The sequence below is a fragment of the Myripristis murdjan genome, chromosome 3 (assembly GCF_902150065.1).
Source record: "Myripristis murdjan chromosome 3, fMyrMur1.1, whole genome shotgun sequence".
Classification (NCBI taxonomy): domain Eukaryota; kingdom Metazoa; phylum Chordata; class Actinopteri; order Holocentriformes; family Holocentridae; genus Myripristis; species Myripristis murdjan.
In genome coordinates, this window is record NC_043982.1 from 38,545,852 (window position 1) to 38,567,001 (window position 21,150).

The following is a 21,150-nucleotide window of genomic DNA, read 5'->3' on the forward strand; positions in this document are numbered from 1 at the left end:
TTTATTTGTATTTATTTATTTATTTATTTATTTATTTATTTTTTAATTGTGTGTTGTAAATAAATATAATAAAGGTAAAAAAAAAAATAATTTAGTGCCACAAGAGTGAGCGATAAAAATCCTACAGAAGTGGAAAGTTCCATACTGCAGATTTAAAAAAAGATAAACTGACAAAAAACTTTGAACCTTCATCTCATGTGAGATGCAAAATTAAAAATGTATAGGTAAATATGTCTATTATTTGTTTATGTGTTTAATATGTAAACTATTTTAACCCTTTAAAGCCTGAACTATGAAAGAATTGGCAGAAAATTCCAATTTTTTGAAATTGAACCCTTTATTTAGTCCTATAACAATAAATCAAAAAATATGTTATTACACAATCTTTCTGTTGTATGATATATGATATGTACTTGAAGTGCCAATGGTATGGTCCAGGGTGAACAGGGGAAGTGTTCAAAGGTATACAACAGTATTTTGGTCAAGTATTGATTAAACTGAAAACAAAAAACGGAATTGAAAATGTGTATCATATATGATACAAATGGCTTTATAGGGTTAATGGTATCGTTTCATAAAGGCAAGCCAGTCCTGAACCGGGACTGTGCTGAAGCCATCAGTCAGATCTGCCGTCCCGCTAACTTTCAATCATAATGATATGATATTTTATTGATCTCCAAAGAGAAAATATCATTTTGCTTGGCCCCCCTGCAGAGGCATGTCAGAGGTCAGGGTCAGATGCAGAGCAGCACCCTGGAGACACAAGGAGCTCAGTGTTTTTCTTTTTTTTTTTTTTTCTTTTTTTTTAACCTGGAGATTGAAGTCTTTGAAGACTGAAGTGCAGTTTCCTCGCTCACTGCACCACACTGCTGGCTTCCACTGTCATGCAGATTTTCTTCATGGTTACAAACAACAAAACAGCTGGGTGTCTGTCTGATCTGTGTTTATTTCCATGATGAACAAAGACTGCACTTGTGTATCGTTTTAAGAGAGAAACAGTAGGGGAGAGGGTGGAGGGGAAGGAGGGAAAAAGAAAGAAATTAAGGGAGCGCACATAACGTCAAAGCATATGCTTATGAGACTCCGCGGAAGAGATCAAGGCAAAATGCCTGCGGTATTGTGCGCGTGAGAGTGTGTGTGTGAGCGTGTGTGAATGTGTTCACGTCTGCAGTCGAGGGGCAAAATCTCCCTTCCCTCTCTCTCTTAAATGATGTTGGTGATTAAAAATGTGCAGTAAATGAACACATCAAAACGGGCGACCTGCCCAGTGCTGCTACCAAAGGAAGCTTTTTAGTTAATACTATGGCAGCCAGCGTTGTAATATACTCACAAACTGCCTAGCTGTTAATTTGAACTCCCAGGTCTTATTATGTTGATTTTTCTCATTTAAGGCAGTGCTTGTTGCTTCTCACTGGTGTGTTGCCACTGTAGATAAGGATGAATTAAGATAAAATAAAAGTTGTAATGAGTATTTTTAATCATTCTTAAGGGGCGTTCTGGACCCTAGACTGTGTTAAAGTTTATTACAGCTGTTTATTTTTCTCCCTGAACATACATCTTCATCCGGCGGAGAAAAGGATGACATTTCAAATCGAATGGGGAAGTGTTCACTACTTTGGATATGATAACACATATATAAAATGACGTTTCACCGTCTGTCCAGCTGTAGATACCATATGGGTTCAGTAACAACAAGCAGTCATCTGGAGCTTTTCCTGCTTTAGTTTGGTTTGTTTGGTATCATGGTATTCAAACTTGGGCTGCACCAAATAATCACACGTCTTATTTGAGCTGTGGGACACCTCGTTAGTCCAAACGAACTACCCTCTACTCTGACATGAACAAGGACCACAGACCAGTCCTACATATGTATGCTGGGATCATATCACATAAACTCAGCCTGATCTTGTCACTATTTTATCGCGGCTGACAGATTTCCATCATAATGTACAAATCTTTTTTAGTTTTTTTTTTTGTTTGTTTTTTGTTTAAGTTTTAGGTTTTGGTTTGGGTGGTTTTAAATGTAGCTCAGATGTTCCTAAAAGTGAAATATGTGATGCAATCAGCCCATGACACCCTGACATAAAATCTATTTTTTTTTTTTGTTTTGTTTTGTTTTTTTGTTTTTTTGTTTTGGCTTCTGTCCATCAGTACGGGCTATACCCCTCCTCCACTGTCTCAATACAGCGTGTGTTCTTTTAAAATTTTGCTTTTAGTCACTCATTTGATCTAAGAACTGCTGCAAACTCGGATTTGACTGGCAAATGTATCTCAAGGCTGTACCACGACTTTTCCAAAAAAAATTCCGCCTTTACATTCCTGCATTGGTGCAAATGACTTGGAAAAGTTATACAGACCATTTTCTCATTACAGTATGCCCACATTACGGCACCACGAGGCGCAGAATCCCAGGTGTGGCATCTGACTCAACAAGTAGATGTCTGCTGTGAGCTGACTTTGAGCACTATCAAAACTCTGCTGAATTTAATTTCACATGTAAGATTATGCACACGCCCTCAAAATAACACTGTGATGAAAATAATGAAGATGTGAGGGCAAAGACAAAGCCGGTTTAGATCACAACTAACACAAAAATGTGTGTTCTTTTGTGGCTTTGACTCTTTAACACCAAAGACGGCTCGGCAGCGTGAGGCAGATGTACAAGGAGCAAGGTGATGGCAAACTGTTTGAAATTCAGCTGACTTGTCTGATGACATTTGCTCGCAAAAAAAAAAAACCCTCTGTGTTTGACTGTGTGTTGGAGGAATCAAACAGGAGGGAGGATGAGTGAATGTGTAAAAACAGAAACTACCACCAAAGACTTAATTTTAGGTTCATCTCAATCGGGCATGTTATTGCCTGTCTTTGTTTTGCCCAAATTTGCCCTCTGGAGTTTCGGCACAGTCTCATAAAATTTAATGAAATTGAAACAAAGTAGTCGAAACTTGAGAATATTGTTGAGAGATTTTATTTTAAAAAAGGGAAAAGGGAAAAGCTGAAACTCTGCAGCAACATAACTGAAAAAAAAAAAATAAAATAAAAAAAAAAATAAAAATACGAGCAAGCCCAGCATATTTTGACCCGTCTCATACAAGAATTTTTGCCAACGACACCATCGAATCATCTATTCTGGGGAATTTCTGCCTTTTTTTTTCACAGTTCTGCAATTATAACTATCATGATTTTTTTTTTCTTTTTGCTATTAATATAATGCATTTTCCATCACAGTTTGGATTTTGTAACAGAGGCACAAACTGGACATTATGGTGATTTGAGGGTCAGCAACTCACTCAGCTGCAAATGTAATTTTTAATAAAACTGAAACCTGCATTTGCCTAATGTTGCATCATGTCGAGGCGGATGAAGTATCAGGGAAAATTAGCTATTTTAGCCAAGAGTTTTCCTCTGTATGTTATATTTGGGCCCTGTGATGGACTGGCGAGCTGTCCAGGGTGTTTCCCCCGCCTTAGGCCCCAGCACACCCCACGACCCCTTACGGATTTGGAAAATGAATGGCTGAATGAATGTTATATATGATTGTTCAACCTTTTCAGCCCACAATCCTGCTGCAATTATTCATAACTTTGTTTTGCTGATCCATAACCGGCTGAATCTGCTGCTTACCCGCGGGACATGCAGGCCGCGGTTTGATCTGCACGTCAGGATTGAACACATTATTTTCTCCGGGTCATGATATGAAAAGGTTCAGTTGCACTTTAGATTAAGGCTTGGATAAGGTTTTGGTAAGGATCAAATAAAAAAAAAAAATACAATAGAAAATTCAAACTTTATCCCACTGTTAAAGCCACTGAAATAAGCTTTACAGAACATGGTTAACATATTCCAAAGCAACGTGTCTTGTTTACCTCGGTGTTTCCTATATATGATAAACAGAAACAAACCTGGTGCAACCTCCAGCTAGATGAAAAAGCGATCATGTTTGCTGTCAACACACACGTCAGTGAGAAGCGCAAGGAGGTGCCGTCGGTTTCATAAATCACTGCGTAAACAAGGTCAACGGTGGGTTGACGGTGTTTCAACAGGGGCGCCACACTGTAATTACAGATCGGCCCTTTGAACTACAAAGATGATAAAAATAGGCTCTTTGCTGTTTGGCAGAGGAGATGTGCCGCCCCTGTTTAACTGTATAATTCAGCCGGCGCTCTGTGTTTCTGCAGGCTCGCATCTTTAAAGGTGCAGGTGAAGGGCTCTCTGCAGCCAATTACACAAACATCAGTGTGTGGAGGTGAAGCCCTCAGCGCCGGCTCAGCTGGAACCGCACGCAGAATCCAGATTTTATGATCAAATTCAGATTCAGGTTTCAGACATGTTTTGCTCATGACTCTGAAGAATTTGTAATAAAATTCTTCAGATATTATATATTATACAGTGTATAGCTGTCATGCACAGGGTTTGACTGATTAATTGGATCTCTGGCTTTTTTTTTCTTTTGCACACATCTGTGCCTTGCCTCTCTGACGTAGAAGAGATAAATCTCCAGCTCTTTTTATATTGTTTGACAGTATGTGTCATCATTTTTAGTCTGAATTTGCAATATCATCTTTGCTAATTTTGTTACTGAAGTATTTTATTCAGAATATGTTTAGTCTATGTAAAGATACTGAATTGAAAAAAATATTGGAATGGATACCAGTCTTAAAAAAAAAAAAAAAAAAAAAAAAACAGGGAAGAGAACAGGTGAAGTGTACACATAAAAATGCAAGATTCTGGCAGAGACCACACACGCACACACACACACTGAGAACACCAGAGCCAGGTGCTTCTGCAGGTGTTTGCTTAAGATGTTCAAATTCTAGTTAATCCTTAAAAAAAAAAAAAAAAAAAAAAAAAAAAACACAGGCTGTCTTCTTCACCGGTGTTCACACACCAGCACATGCACACTCCTTCCGGAACAATGTGTGTGAACATATGAACATAAATTCTTATAACAGCCTTCTCCGCTAAGCTTTCTTGTTGTGTCTTGTAGAAGTTAATTTCGCTCTTTGGCTGTGTTTTTTAATTAAAAAGCAGCGAGTGAAAAGGGCAGGATTTGAGCCCGGCTGGCTGGAATGAGCGTGTAATGTGGCTCGCCGCTGGACCAGAGCAGAATGACTGGCTGGAATCAAGCTAAACATAATCCCTGGATTACACACACACACACACACACACACACACACACACACACACACACACATAGAGGCATAGACTCCCTTTCTCCCTCTCTTCCATTTCTTGCTCTTTTTTTAATTCCTCTCATTTTCTCTCTGTGAAAAGTGCATAAAATGCTGGATTGATTTACAATTTTGGCAGGCCTGTATTTCTTGATTCGTTGGTGCATTACCTATCAAAACTAAATATTCAAACGTGGTGAGGAGGTGTGCTGGAGGGTCAGAGTTCGGAGGTGCGTAACGTGCTCACAACTTTGTGGGTTCAAGTTCACTTTGTGACCTTTTAGGGCATTTTACGACCTGGTTCACTTGAGTTTTCGTACAAATCAGCCCTCAAGTTATGACGTCGTTGCAGTTTTATTCAGGCACCGATGGGTTTCACGCACCATGACTGTCTGAAGCTTGGAGGGCGATAGTCAGATGTTGTTAGCTACGTTTAAAAAAGGTGGGTTTTCAGGGATGCCTTGAAGGAGGAGAGCGTGTTGGAGTCTGCTGGGTTCGGTGAGGATATCCCAGAGGGCGTGGGCAGTGATGGAGAAGGCCCTGTCAGCCCAGGTTCAGGGCTTGGTCCCGGGGCCAGGAGGCGTGCGTCAGCTGAGGGGAGGGTGCAGGAGAGCATGGGGCGGTGAAGGAGGTCAGTCAGACAGGAGGGGGCCAACTTATGAAGCGCCAAGTTATGAATTTGTGAAGGGAAGCCAGAAACGACCGATTATTTTGTTTGTACAGCACTTTATTGAGTTTTAGTTACATTTTAAAGTTAAGTGACCTCTAGTGGTCGTGTTAAGGCAGTGAAAAACTCTGTGTTAGAAGGTTGGTGGGGTGGCGGATGGGTAAACCAACATGACTTCCATGCAGGCAACCTGGGTTTGCTTCCAGACTCAATACTGTCAGTTTTTGTTAAACATTAAGCTGCAAATATCATTTTTTTCTTAACTTTAACCCCAACAAAACATGCTTTCCTCACCTTAAGCAAGTATTTTTGGTGGGTTAGCTCGTTTAGGAAACCCTCCTGTTGGTCGTATTAGAGGAACAAGTGACCGGTGTGGACATCTGGGTTGGAGGACTTGTTGGAGGCCAGCGGAGGGTTTGAAGGACAGGGGTGATGTGGTCTCTGGTGCAGGGGCGGGTGGGCCGTCGGGCTGCAGAGTTCTGGATGTATTGCAGTTTGCTGAGGATTTCGTTTGATGCGCCACAAAGGACGCTATAGTTTAGTCGAGTCTCGGTGTGATGAAAGCATGGATAAGTGTTTCAGCAGCTGAAAAGGATGAGATGTAAAAAAAAAAAAAAAAAAAGCTGTTTGAGTGATTTGATTAATACAGGGTTCAAATGATGAGTGTTGGGTCTAACATAGCACCAAGGCTGTGGATCTGAGGTGAGGTGTTGCACAGTAGAGGGATTTTAGGTGCAAATGATGAAGATCACATATTGTCACAGTTTAGTTTAAGAAAGTTTAGTTAAAACCTTGATTTTTATTCAACTTGTTTGGAGTTCACATGAAAGGTCAGTGGAAGGAAGTCTTCATTGCAAATCTCCTCATTTCTTGTTTAAAGTCAGCAGACGGTGCTCTGCCTGAACGCTCAGTGAATGAACGTTCAATTAGGTGTGTTGACACCACGAAGTTAATGACACATAAGAAGTTCCAGAAATAATGTCATGAATGTGGTTAATTAAATTCATAATCTTATCAGCACTTCCTTTATTTGTGTCAGAATGATTTCACCCCTGAGCCGACGCACATCTGTGTGTGACTGGTGCCACGTCGAGACCTCACACCTCTTTATTTGGGTGCTGGTGCTTTTGATTTGGTTCACACCATTTACTTATTTTATTTTATATATCCTGTATTAAGCCAGGAGGGTCAGATTGAGAAATAAAATCTCTTCTTCCAGAGAGTGCCGATCAAAAAACAGCAGCGCAATTAGCTCACGCATGTGGATAAAATATTCAGGCCTGCGCAAATGAACCAAACAATTCAAACAATCTATAAAATCCAGGTAAACTGAATGTGTCAGGTGTCATCAACACCCTACATATCACCTCTCTTCTTTCTGTAACTTTACCATCTTCACACCATGAAGCATTAAACTGTCTAATAACAAGACGTTCTCTGAGGAAAACAGCTACTCATTTACAGAAACATTTTCCTATTATGCTGCAATGTGTTATGGACACAGTGCAGCACGGAGTACAGCTGGAGGCCGCAGACTCTTGAATTACATGTAAAGTTGACGTAAAATCACATTATTTTGTTCACTTGTGTTCTTATGTAAGCCTTCTTCTCTGTCATGTCGAGGTGCATTGGCACACCACCCTGCATTGAGTCATGTGTTTGTGGTCTACTAACCTACGTGTTGCCGTCCATATGTTTTTTAAAAGCCCTCATCTATAGTTAATTTGACTACATTGTGAATTTTTGAACACTATGACATGCTGTACATGCAAAATACTGGCTGTGCTTACTTTGCTAATCCTCCTTCCACACCAAAAAAAAAAAAAAAAAAAAAAAAAAAAATCAAGTAAAAAATAAAATTTAACAGGCATTTAACAGGCAACAAGAATTTAACAAAAAGAGAGATCCTTGCTTACTTCCGCCTCATTTTGACACGATCACCTCAGTTCAGGCTCAGATTACTAATTCCAGTGGGTTTGAGTGGGTTGGGTTTCCGCTGCTGTGGATTAATCAATCTGAACCTGATACTGAACTTGAGTGTTTGAGTGCGCAGGTGGGTGGGAGCTCTTTCACCTCTGTGGCTCTGATGTGTGTCAGAAATTACAGACGAGGTTAACAAAAAAAAAAAAAAAACAACTATCTGACCTGCATTTGGGTTTGCATTTGGCCCATCAGCTGACAGCGCAGGGTATTTTTTCGATCAGAAAAGCGGCGGCCTGGTCGGTGTCGGGGGAGTTAGAAGAGTTTACGAGCTTAAGACAGAGGACGTCCGATGAGTCGGCGGTCCTTCAGTGCGTCCTGGGACACATGTCTGTTCACACTTCAAATGTGCTGAGGACAAAAGCGTCTCAGGCCACGTCTGAATGTGGCCTGAGCGATCTGATCTCAAGATGCATTGGATGCTGTTTACACCTGTACGTGGAGGTATCAGCTTGTGATCGGGTCACCCAGGATGAATGTTAATGCCAGGTGGAAACAGGGCTGTAGCTTCAGAATGAACGAAAAGGTGGCTTCAGTCTAAATGAATGTGTAAACAGCGTGGATAGGCAGGTACTTTCACCTTCACCTCTGACGTGCTGGGTTCTGCTCCAACCCTAAACCTAACCTCAACCCCCAACTTAAGCCTAAACATAACCGTCAAACATTTTCACGTGATGAATCTGGAAATGAATCGGGATTTTATGTTAATTCTTTGGAACAGTGAATAAAACTTCAACCTGAACAGCGATTCCAGTTCGCCGCCTTCGTTATGCAAATTGTCAGAGTTGTTTTAGCATTCACCGAGGCAATAAAAAGGCAGAATCTGCTGTATTTCCAATGCCATGTGCCGCATGCTGTCTTTTATGAGGAGTGAATGTGGGCCAAGGCCTGATTGGATGGGACTGTGTGAAACATTCCTCGGTGAAATGTCAGATGAGCAGCTAACAGGGAGAGAGAGAGAGAGAGAGAGAGAGAGAATGAGAGATAGATAGATGGAAAATGAGATGGGAGGCAAAACACGCGAGGTTGTCTGTATCACTGTCACACGTTTGATCACGCCGCAACATCTGAACTCTGGAACGTCTGCTGTGTGATCCCGCAGGCTCAGGAGAGGAGAGGTGAGCTGAGGAGAGAGGAGAGAGGAGGACAAGAAAAGAAAAAGGAGGGAGAGAGGATGAGGGGAGCACAGAGGAGAGAACGAAAGGGCAGGAGAGGAGAAGGAAGGAGAAGACGAGACGAGAAAGGGAAGAAAAGGGGAGATGAGGAGGAGTGAGAGGGAGGGGAGCAGACATAGGAAGAGAGGAAAGGAGAGAAAGAAAATGGGTGGAGAATGAAGGAGAAAAGAAGAAAAGCAAAGTGGGGATAAAAGAAAGAGGAGTAGATAGGAAGGAGGGAGGCAGGAAGAGCAAAAGAAAGGAGAAGAAAAGGTAAGGAGGGAACAGAGAAGAGAAGAGAGGAGATATCAGAGGGAGGGGTCAGCACAGGATGAAAGGGGAGAATGACAGGAAAGAGGATAGGAGAGAAATGAGAAAGGGATGAGAGGAATGAAAATTAGAGGAGGAAAGGAAAGAGAGAGGAAGTTGAAAGGGGAAGACAAACCAAGGGGGGAGCAAAGACAAAACAGAGGAAAAGAGGAGTGGAAGGTAAAAAAAAAAAGAGGAAAAGGTGAAGGAAAAAAGTGAAGGAGAAATGGGGGGAAAGGAAAGGAAGGAGAAGACAGGAGGAGAGGGAAGAAAACTGGGAAGAGAGAGAGGTGAGGAAAGAGAGGAACGGGAGGAAGGAGGGGAGTGAAGGAAGGAAGAGGGGAGGACATGGCAAAGAAAAGGGGATTAAAAATGAGGACGATTAAGGAAATGAGAGGAGAGAAAAGAACAGAACGAGGAGAAAGAGAGGAGAAAGGCGAGTGGGAAAAGCGGGAGAGGAGAGGACGAAGCGGGAGATTAAAAGTGACGATCAGAGGAGAGGAAGCAACGCGGAGCATTTGACCCCGCTTCCAACACACACACACACACACACACACACACACACACACACCAGATTACAGTCGAAGATTGAAAGAAGAACACGTTGATAATCGAAGCACTGGGATTAATAATGGGATTTGGGAGGTGGGGGAAGCGGGGTTGGGATTACAGCTCCTGCTTCGACGCTAACAAACCGACTCCCAGCAGACAGAGAATGAGCACCACAAAGCTGCCTTAAGAGGATTGCAGGGCTTGGCCGTCGTGACTAAAACTATGTCTCCGATTGTCTCGCGCCCAGAGAATTAGGATGATGTTGCCAAAATGGAGGCGTGTAGGCACGTATGTTTTGCTTGTGCATGTACACACACACACACACACACACACACACACACACACAAACACACACCAACACACTCACATCAGTATCTGTGATGGCGGGTTGCTGCTGGTTTCAAATTAGAGGGACACATTCACAAATGCACAAAACAGACTCGATCAAGTGCACACACACACACACACACAAACGTGCACAATCAATAGCATGTACACAAGTGCACTTGCACACACACACACACACTTACACTATAAGCATGCACATTTATCTGTATGTCATTTGATTGCATTGCTCTTCACACTGTGCATTGCATTAGCGCTTCTGTAGTGTGTGTTTGTGTGTTTGTGTACGTGTGTGTGTGTGTGTGTGTGTGTGTGTGTGTGTGTTAATGCTGTCAAGGCACTGAAGTGACAGTATGTTCCTCCTTTATTTGCACAACAGTCAGGTATTGTGCAAGACCTTTGTAATTTCCAGCAGAACACTGTGTGTGTGTGTGTGTGTGTGTGTGTGTGTGCGTGCGTGCGTGCATCTGCTTTTTCAATCCTGGATGAGAGCGGAGACAGGAAAATGAGCAAGAGAAGGAAGGTGCATTTGGATGAGAAATGAGCTGTCTACAGCACACCAATGAGATATCTGTGTGTGTGTTTGTGCCTGTGTCTGTGTATGTGCATGTTTGTATGTGTGTGTGTGTGTGAGAGAGAGAGAGAAAGCAAGTGCATGCCTTTGTGTGTTTGGGATCCAAAGGGCGAAACAGAGAGAATATGTGGAGAAAGGATTGGGGTGTGAATAACAAACCAATGAAAAACTCACTTATTAGGAGCAGAGCAATTGCCCTGGAGAGTGTGTGTGCGCGTGTGTGTGTGTGTGTGCGTAGCTTGGCGGCGCTGCATGTGTTGAGTTTGTGTTTGGATGTGGATCCATTATGACCGTGAGCAACAGGTGGAAAGAGTGAGGGAATGTTTTATTCTGTTGGAAGAATTGACGGCGGTGTTGGACACAAACAGCACAACGTGACGCGCAGCGAACAAATGATGAAAGATGAAAGGAGAAGCGAGAGAGGAAGGGATCGCAATTTAACGACAAAACACTTAGCCGAACCAGAATGATGCATTCTGTTGAAAGAGCAGGGGATCCATGCATCCTCATTAAAGTCATAATTCACCCAAAAGCAAAGTATTGTTCATCATTTACTCCCCTGTATCATTTACTTACTCAGAATTGTCTTAAAATGGCAAAAAAAACCAGTGTGTATCTGCAGCCATTTCTCCGGTCCAGACTCTTCATGCAGCTTTATGCAGTAGATAATAATAATCATTATTATTATTATATCAGAATCAGAAATACTTTATTCATGCCCATCCAAGGTCGTTTGCAGTCGCTCAAATTCTTGAGAGAAAAATATATTTATAAGCATAAGTGAAATTATTAAAAAAAAAATATATATGTATTAGAAATTTGTAGCAAAAAAAAAAAAAGTGCATTCATCCTATAATAATATTACAACAATTTATACAGAAACAAGGAAATGAGAAAATGTAAAATGTCAAAATGTCCAAAGTATACCTTAATACACCATATATATGCTGGGGTATTGCACTATTATGTTATCTAATAACAGTCATGATTTTTTTTTTTTCCTCAGGATATGGACAGTACTTTCTGCTTTTGGAAAATCAGGCTTAGAACCTGTTAACAGAAAATACATCCTGACTGCGACAGTCCTGTGGGAGGCATTTTTCCATCATTCATTGGGCAAATTTTTATCATAATTACTGTACTGAACATACAGAGACTCAAGACTTTGATTATATTGCACTAAAAGTTTTACAGTTTTAAGTGATCATTTTCATATCCTTCATATCTTTCTTTTCTTTCTTTTTTTTTTTTTTTTTGCTGCCGTTCGTCAAAGTCGCCACAGAAATACAGTCAGTTTTTGGATGCTTTATTCTCCAGGAGGCATAAGATTAAAACAGTTTTTTTTTTTTTTTTTTTTTTAAATTGGACATTTAAAACAGCATGTGGTGTGTAAATGATAGAAAATAGACAGCTTTTGGGCGAGGTATCCCTTTAAAGGCACTTTTGTGTTCACCCACACTGACTGCTTTTAGAATGTCTTCAAAATTTCACTCTTAATTTTTGATCGCTGCTTGTGTCCAAAATTAGATTTTAACCATTAGTATGCATCTGCAGTACAATACAGGGTTTCATACTTTTTCCTTCTTTTTTATGTTTATCTCCTTGTAAGATATTAAACTGGATCCGTCTTTGTTTCATGTTAGAAGAGACTGAAAATCTCTAAGCATTATTTAAGTATTGTTTCCTATTTATATGAAGCTTTTACCAATATCTCACATTTTTCCTCACATATAAAGAGGTCGTGACATCAATGGGTATTTATAAATGAATACATTTTTCTCATAATATTTTTTGTCGAACGAAAGCTTTCCCTTGTTTCCATTATTTCCTATTGGTGTATTGTCTACTCTTGGAAAGGTCTTGGCCAGTCTTTTCTGTTACCCAACTCCTCATCTGACGGTATTTAAAGAAATGAGAACAGGATTGAAAATTCATGAAACAGACCATCTTTACAGAGACCGTCTTTACAGAAATCCCCTGTGCAAATAAATACCATATCATCCATCAAGTAATCCATCCCAGAGATTGTTACCTAGGGTTACACAGTGGTGTGCTGCTGAAGTTGTCAACACTCAACACTATGCAACAAGTCATCCAGTCCAGACAAATACACAGGTTTAGCCCACTAACCACTAAATAAATACTCAAGGTGAAGGTTAAGGTCATCAAAAGGTTATTGTTAAGGTTAGGGAAAGGATTGTTGTAATGGTTAAGGTTAGGAAAAGGTCAGGGTCAAGGTTAGGTCTGAGTAAACGTTGTCTTGGTTGACCCATCCACCACCTCAGCAACCTCCTTACATGGACTGAGGTCGCTCCCTAGGGTAAGAGTAGCCAGCTGTCCGCTGTCATGCCAAACGCGGGTGTGCTAGTGCTCACCAAAGCCAGCAGCATTTCCATCGTCACTTCCGGTCTTTGAACGCAGCTTGATGGGGCTGTTGGGCCCAGTTTCCAGTTGCAAATGACCCACCAAATACCCGTGGGCCAGACAGAAAAGAAAAATGGAGGACAAACGGCAGTCCTGGTCAAACGAGGACATTAGGGCTCAGCTCACTATCTGGGCAGAGGATAATGTCCCACGTCAAATTTATGGTGTTTGCCAAAATGGGGATGTTATCCGATTATATAGTCAGAGAGCTGGCAGCGGTGGGGACACAAATGTTTTTTGTTCTCGCCGCTTGGGGCCGAGGGCCATTAACACCGTCTAACTCGAAGACAACCCAGGTCACAGTGGCACGACAGTGGAAAGACAGCTAGTGTTGTTATTTAGAGGACCGCTAGAGGTCGCGTAACTTTGAAACATAACCATAGGTTGTAATAAGCTGCTGTACAAGCGACCTATGGGGTTGTTTTTCACCAGAAGACAGTCTCAAAATATAAGTTATAATAGAGTTTTTGGTTATACATTCTAGGTCTTTAGGGATCCATTGTAGATTAAGTATTTCAACAGTACTGGATCTACAATATGCTGTTCAATACGAGCCAAATGCTGCAAAGCTGTGAAACAATCAAATATAATTTGAAATCGGGGAGGTTAATAGCTCCCTTATTTAGAGGCGCTTTCTGAAAATGAAGCACACCAGCGGAAAAAGTAAACAGTGCTTTGCCACTAAAATGAATTTGCAGAAGCGAAGAGTTAGATGTGCATGACTTGTTGAAAGTAGAGCCCACACACAAAAGGTTTTACATTCTTTATTGACACATTGACAACAATCAGTGAATCTTCGATCAGTGAATCTTCATCAGGATGAAACTGACCTGACGTTGAGACTTCCTTCATGTCAGAAGTGACTTGAAAAAGATGCTCTGGTTTGAAACAACAGTTGGTCAATAAAGAATGTAAACCATTCGGTGATGTGCAGGTACTACGATGAATCTACATAATACAACAATGACTAACAGCTTTTAACTCAAGGGTCAGTCTTCTGAATTTGGATAGCGCTTAATAATGAATAATAACGAATAATCACTCAACATGTTTACTGAAGTGTTATTATGGAACAGCAGATCCAATTTTCCAAAAGACAGTGAATTCTTTGAACAATTGATCCCTCCTTGTTCTTTTTTTCATTTGGTCCATTTATAGTTTAACAGCTCTCCTGAGCTTTGTTCAAGCAGAAGTCGTCTGGCTTTGTCAGCTTTGTTTCTTTGCTTCAGCTTTAAATTGCTCTTCAGTCAAACTGCAGGTAGCATTAAAAACGACTCTCCAAGATCCTTAAATCTGGCTTTCTGAAATCTGCAGATACCTTGAAGGAAATAAGATGATGACTGGAGAGGACAGGTGCCAGACTGTACTTGCAAAGAAAAAGGAAAGAAAAAAAAAAAAAAAATCAAAGATGCCAGAATGACTGGAGAAAGAAAGAAAAGATGAGAAGATGGAAATGATGAAGTGGAGAAAAAAAAGTGGTGGGTATTCACAGGAGGAGAAGGGGCGAATTAGAGTGTTGCACAACCTCAATGGTGGGAGATGGCTGAGAGAAGTGGTGAGAGGTGGGTGAAGTGTGGAGACAGAGGTAGGATGGTAGTGGAAGAATGAGAGGAGGCATTGAGATAAAGGAAAAGGTAGAGAAAGGTTGGCTTTTTAGTGATGTGGTGGTTCTCCCTGTAGTATTTCCAATAATGAGAACATCTGCATCAGTGAAACAGACACAGAGAGAGAGAGGGGGGTGGTTGTAGGGGAGGAATGTCTGAGAGGAGAAAACAACCATATTTAGACAGACAGAGAGCAGAAGAGTGGAAAGAATAAAACTAGCTGTTCAGAAAGAGAGAGAGAGAGAGAGAGCGGGGTCGGAGAGGTGTTTTCAGCATGCAGAGTGGTCTCTGAATTTTATTTAGGCACGATGACTCAAGTTCTAGTTCAGGTTTATGTAAAGCGCAGTATCACTGTTTACACTCTCAAAGGGCTTAACCACTTCCCACATTTGTTGTAATGTTTGGGCTAAATTCAGGATGAGGTGAGGGTAGCAGTTAAAGGACAGGCTTTTGCGTTTTTAAAACCAGTTCTCATTAGACTGTGTGTCCACACTGAGTGGAAAGAAGAGAACGAAAACAGCGTCACCAGTCACTGGAGAATAAAAGAGCTGTCCACTATGCTGCTGCTGCTGCTGCCTCTCGCTGGGACTCAGCTCAGTCCAGCGAGATGAAATCTCTTAAGCTTTCAAAAACAATGATGCCTCTCCCTTTCCAAGATGAGAAGCTCACGGTATAGTCAGACAGGTCTTCATGCTGCACACAGAGTTTTCCATCTGGTTGTAATGAATTTATTTTGCACCTCTGGAAACCTGTTGTCCTGGCTACATCAGCGCTAGGAGCAGTAATTGTTTCTGATTTGTTTGTTTTTCCCTGAGTTTTTTAGCATCTCGCTTCATTTTTATAGCGACAGTAGAGAGAGACAGGAACGGCAGGGGAGAGAGGGGGGATGACATGCGGCAAAGCTCCCGCTGCAGTGAGGACACAGCCTTGGTTCGTGGTACACCTGGTGCACCTTTTACTCATATATATATGACTCATGTATAGTCAGAGGAATTTTCTCACAAGGCCAATTAAACAAGCTTGTGTGTGTGTCTTGCAGCTTTGCAGGTTTAACCTTAAAATCCAAGAGGTAAAAGTGGCCTTGAAATAAAAAAAAAAAAAAAAAACACACACACATTAACTTAATCCATTTTCTAATTCTGGCTCTTGATTTCCTCTTCTTCCCAAGGTGCCAATGCCCGGCTCAGTTTGAGGGGCCCGAGTGCCAGCAGAACAAGCACAGTTTCCAGGGAAACGGCTATGCCTGGTTTCCTCCCATAATGCCTTGCTTTGAGAGCCACATGTCGCTGGAGTTCATCACCGATGTGCCTGATGGACTGCTGCTGTACAGCGGACCGTTAGCCCAGCTGCAGGCCTGGGACCACGAGGACTTCATGGCCATAGGTAGGAGAAAAAAAAAAAAAAAAAAAAAAAAAGCTCAGAGCAGCATCCTGTCTGCTGGATGATTTCATTCAAATTGCAGTTCCAGAAGTGCCTACAGTTTCAGCATGGGTGGCTCTAAAATCTCTATGCCTGACAGTTTTGGTGGCTCACTCAACTCAGCGAGCTACAGCACCACTGTAACTGAGGTGCAATGGGAAGCATAACGTTCACAACTGCTAAACAATAGGAAATTCAGGCTGGGAATAACTAAGACCCCTACCCATTTAGAAAGAAACAGGGCAAAAAAAAAAAAAAACTATTGTAGAAAGAGGTACAGTACAAGATGGAGAGATGAGAATGAAGCCGCTTCACTTGTCTAATTAGTTTGCAGCCTTGTTGAATCACCACACTGCAAGAAAACAGCAACTACCGCGAAAGACATCAGAATACTGGGGGAAAAAAAACAAAAAAAACAAAACAAAATCCCCTTCCCACCCTGGAAACCACAAACAGACAATCATCTGATGCTCATAATTAGCGCTTTTATTATGATATACACATTTTCGGGAGGCAATCTGCAGTAAACACAAAACTGGGATCCCAAAAGGGAAGAACAGTGAATCAAAGGCAAAATTACCCCCAAACACACCACTGCTGCAAATAATTACATTATTTCAGCATCCTAGGCAAACTTGAACCATGGGACCATGAGGAGCTGTACTTTGTAAGGGGGAGCAGTAAAACATTATTTCCCCTATATGTACTGGGCTAAAACACAGCAAGAAAACGGCCACTATTACCAAATAAAATAACGAATAAGAGGAAAAAAAGGATCATAATTTCCACAGCCCGCTCCAAAATACACAAGTGGGCATTCTCAAATATTTATAATGAAGACCTCTATTATTACAGTGTGATGAGATGTGGGGTTACAAGGCGGCCGAGTTTGAAAGACCCGTACCTGAAAGGTTGATGCAGGTTGTGCCTCTAATGCCATGAGACAGATCTCTCTTTAGCGAAAAGCAAAGCACATTCAGACAGGGAATCAAAAGCAAAAGCGCAAACACAATACCGGTGCTAAACACTACTACTGCTGCTACTACTATCACAAATTCGAATCATAATAATAATCTGTATATATGACAATAAAGTTCATCCTAATCTTAATTACATAATACAGCTGGAGGTAAGCAAGCCTAATGTTGGCTCTGTAATTAAAGGTCAATTTTTACCTATTTATGCATGTATTTATTTATTTATTTAATTCAAATATCGTATCTCTGCATTTGCAAATAAAACTTGGAGACATGATTATTTTTGGCACAGTGCTCCAGCAAAAACATTACACTGAGTGGCCTGAGGGGCACGCTGTAATTAAAGCCCAAACTTGGAGAAGTCGTAACTTCTACGCCATGAATTCAATTTTGATGAAACTTGGGGGGATGGAGTGTCTCATCGCTGGTTGGCCCAAAGGGTACTAGCGTCATTTCAAGGAGGCAACATGTTTACTTGTTTACGTTGGTCGTCCAGCCAAACTCCAGGAATGACACCGTGGGGCGTTCAGGGGTTGAGGAGAAAACAAGAAATGTAAGTAAAATTGGCAAACTGCTGACTGGCAATTAAAATGGGGGCATACCAACCAAAAACAGGGCACATGGTAACCCTTTTTGAAATGTGGCTTAAATAGAAATGCACATTCCTGTAAACTGTGAGGAAAAAAGTAATCAAACCCAATCAGAGCAATATATTGTTTTTCACCTCTCAAATCCCCTGTTGCAACCAGCTTGATGACTGAAAATTGTTACCGGATAAGAAGAAAAATCCATTCCAGGTTTAATTTCCAATGTATATCAACTTGCCACAACCTGAGGATTAGCCGGTGGCAGCCACTCTCTCATACACAACACGCACACACACACACACGCACACACACACACACACGCACACACACACACACACACACACACACACACATATCATGATTTTAATCGTATTAACACTGCCCCCCTCTGCATTATGATGTGTACTTATTTGATCTCCATTTCATTCCCATTCCCATTCAAGCTGAAACCCTGATTACAGAGAGAAACATACACACTAACTGATGATACCGTGGAGGTTACACACACACACACACACACACACACACACACACACACACACACACACAAACAGATGGAGAAGGAGAGAGATAGAGAGAGAGAGAGAGAGAGAGAGAGAGACATGCAATGATGCAGTGGTAATTAAAAAGGTGAGCAAGCCAGTTGATAATCATTTTAAGGCAAACAACCGCAAATGCAAACCAAAAAAATCTATTACATTTTCAGAAACCTGTTCTTTTCTGCCTTAACTATGTACAACTGCACTGATGTGAAGACCTCTCAGACTTGAGTTTCAGTTGTTCTTGCCTCAGTGAAGGTGTCAGTGTTTCCAGTGAATGACTGATTGATTGCTTAATTTGATTAAGGTAAATAGCACTGATATGAGATTAAAATAGTTGAGGATAAAAAAAAAAAAAAAGGTCTGCAGGCTTATTTCATTATCCTATGAATCTTGGTCATAAAAATTGTAAAAAGTGAGTAAACCGAAGCAGGTAAAAATTGATTTAATGTGAAAACGCTGGTGTTTTTTCTTTCTTCGGCAATATTGGTGAACTTTCAAGTCATTAAAGCCCATTGACTTGAGGGAGGCAGGAGAGCGCTGCAGACAGAGAACAAAATGTCTTGTACATCTCGGTATATTTAGTGTTTTAATCTGAGAGACTAACGCCTCCCTGTCTCTCTCGCTAGTTCTTGCACACTCGTTCTCTCTCTCGGGAGAGATGCTGTTGTTCTATCACTGCCAAAATAATATGTGTGGGAGGTGAGGTCCGCCTGGGGAGCTGTGCATGTGTGTGCGTCTCTGCGAGTGTGTGTGTGTGTGTGTGTTGTGAGCATGTTTGCAGTAGAAATCCTAAATTATTTCTTCGGCTGTAGTGTGTCTCAGCGAGTGGAAAAGCCAGCATGCATGCCTGCTAGGATGCTGGATCGTAAAGAGTTAAGGAGTTGGGCCTCGTTAGCTGCAGTACAGGCTTATTTGTCACTGGTCAGTGAGCGTAATTAGTATGAGGGTGTACATGTTTAGATCTCTAATGAACTCGTTTCAAGGCTCACCTACAACGCGTGACAAATCCACCGCAGGCTCCCGACCATGCCGCAGCTCACTAGCCTTGTGCTGGAGTGTGTAGGCCGAGTGCACAAGCATGTTCATACCTCACATCATAGACCGACATGGATTTTTTTCCAGGGGGGCAATATCAATATTTTTGCATTTAACATTTAGTGGCAGTTGTCATTATCTCTAAATCTGACCATTCCCATGCCCATCAAATTCAGTGTTTTTTTTTTTTTTTTTCCTCTCTCTTGTCAGGTGGAAAAGCCTGTGAAAGAGCTTTCAGAGCGTAACAGGACACTAAAACTCTCCAGTGAAACAGAGCCTAATTAAATTCTTTTAAGGTTAGCTGCTTTTTAAATCAGGTGAGACAGGTGTCAGTGCAGGTTTTCCAGGCTGTTAAGCAAAATCCTCCCACACCGCGTCACATATAAAAATAATAATAGACACATTTTCTCTAGCTGTGGTCAAGGAGGAACATCATAGCAGTGGTGGGTTGCAACTGAATGGGAAATATCCGATTTTTGGGCCAATATTCGTGCAGTAGATTGGTCTGTATGCCATACTAATGCCATGCATGCAATAATATGAGAGAGGGGGGGAAATTAGCCATGCATTAATTCAGTGAAGGCGACAGATGTGGGTATGGGATACCACAATATAAAAACATATTGAATCATTCAGTCACTTTGGTGAGAATTTGCTTTGTAGCTGATTGTAAGGTACCCAATAACAGAGCATCTAGAAGGCATTCACCGAACTGCTGTTGAACGGTGCAATTTTTGCCAATTTATTTGCGCTGTCAAATTTCTGCCGTCCTCGCCAAGCATTTTGTCGTTTAACTCCTCCGAGCTGCGTTTGCTTCTAGCTCTTTTAGCTTCGGTTGCAGCGATATTACTAATTTTGCTCATTCTATTACATGCCTCATCAATACAATTTTCTCCAGTTCCGTCCAGTTTTAGCCGATCTCAGAATAGTCCTGTTTGCTTATTTGAATTTTCACCGTGAGTGGCTGTCAGCGCCGTTACTCACCCCCTTCTTCCATCCGTGTGAACATACAGAGGGCAAAAGAGGCATAAAAAATGAGACAGACAGAAGAGAGCCTGCATATCTTTTTTTTCATTATAAGAAAAAAGAAGGAGGGATGTTCATGAGAGAGTAGGAGTGAAAGAACAACCTGGAGAAGAAAGAGGAGGCGCCAAGAGAGGAAGCAGCATTGACAGGATGCCACCTTTGATGATTGCGAGGATGATAAGTTGACACCGAGTTCATTTCCCTGACCAGAATTTGAACTCACCTGACGACAACAGCAACAGCAACAAAAAGCTCTTTGATTAAACAAAAAAAAAAAACGCTGGTATGGCACAGAGGAAACACAGGAAAGGCTTTTTGACCCCAACGTGAGAGCAAAACTTCAAGCGTCCGCTGCCTTGAGGATGCACAGGGAACCACATCGCAGTGATGTTGAATCAGTACGGGAATCAGTACAGGAGGGGTGATTTTCTCCCTCTGACCAAATCAAACATGCATTGAACTGAATAAATAAGGTCTTGGGCATCTATTATGGGCACAAACGCTTGGCTGGAAGTGCTAATGTCACCAAGAATTCATGACTTCCAGCTTGAGAAGGATGTTACTAGTCTGAGGGAACTGGAATTAGAGGGACAAAGCCGAAATCTCCATCTTAGCTGGTCCTTAACTACATGGTCCATATTCAGTATTAAAATATTTCCTTTCTTCAAACAAGTGAAAAAAAAAAAAAAAATCTCCAAGTGATGAGATAATCCCACTTGTTTCCAATGCCATCAATCAACCTGCCGCTTATTTCTTGAATCAAGTGTGATTTTCTTGACCCCCG

General features: G+C 41.4%; 1 protein-coding gene across 1 annotated transcript in view; it reads left to right on the forward strand.

Moving 5' to 3' along the window:
• LOC115376252 (neural-cadherin) overlaps positions 1 to 21,150 on the forward strand; it is a 376,719-nt gene that overhangs the window by 273,768 nt on the left and 81,801 nt on the right. The window contains exon 27 of the mRNA XM_030075748.1: positions 15,949 to 16,163. Within this exon, the coding sequence (XP_029931608.1) occupies positions 15,949 to 16,163 (215 nt within the window). The remainder of the gene's footprint in view (positions 1 to 15,948; positions 16,164 to 21,150) is intronic.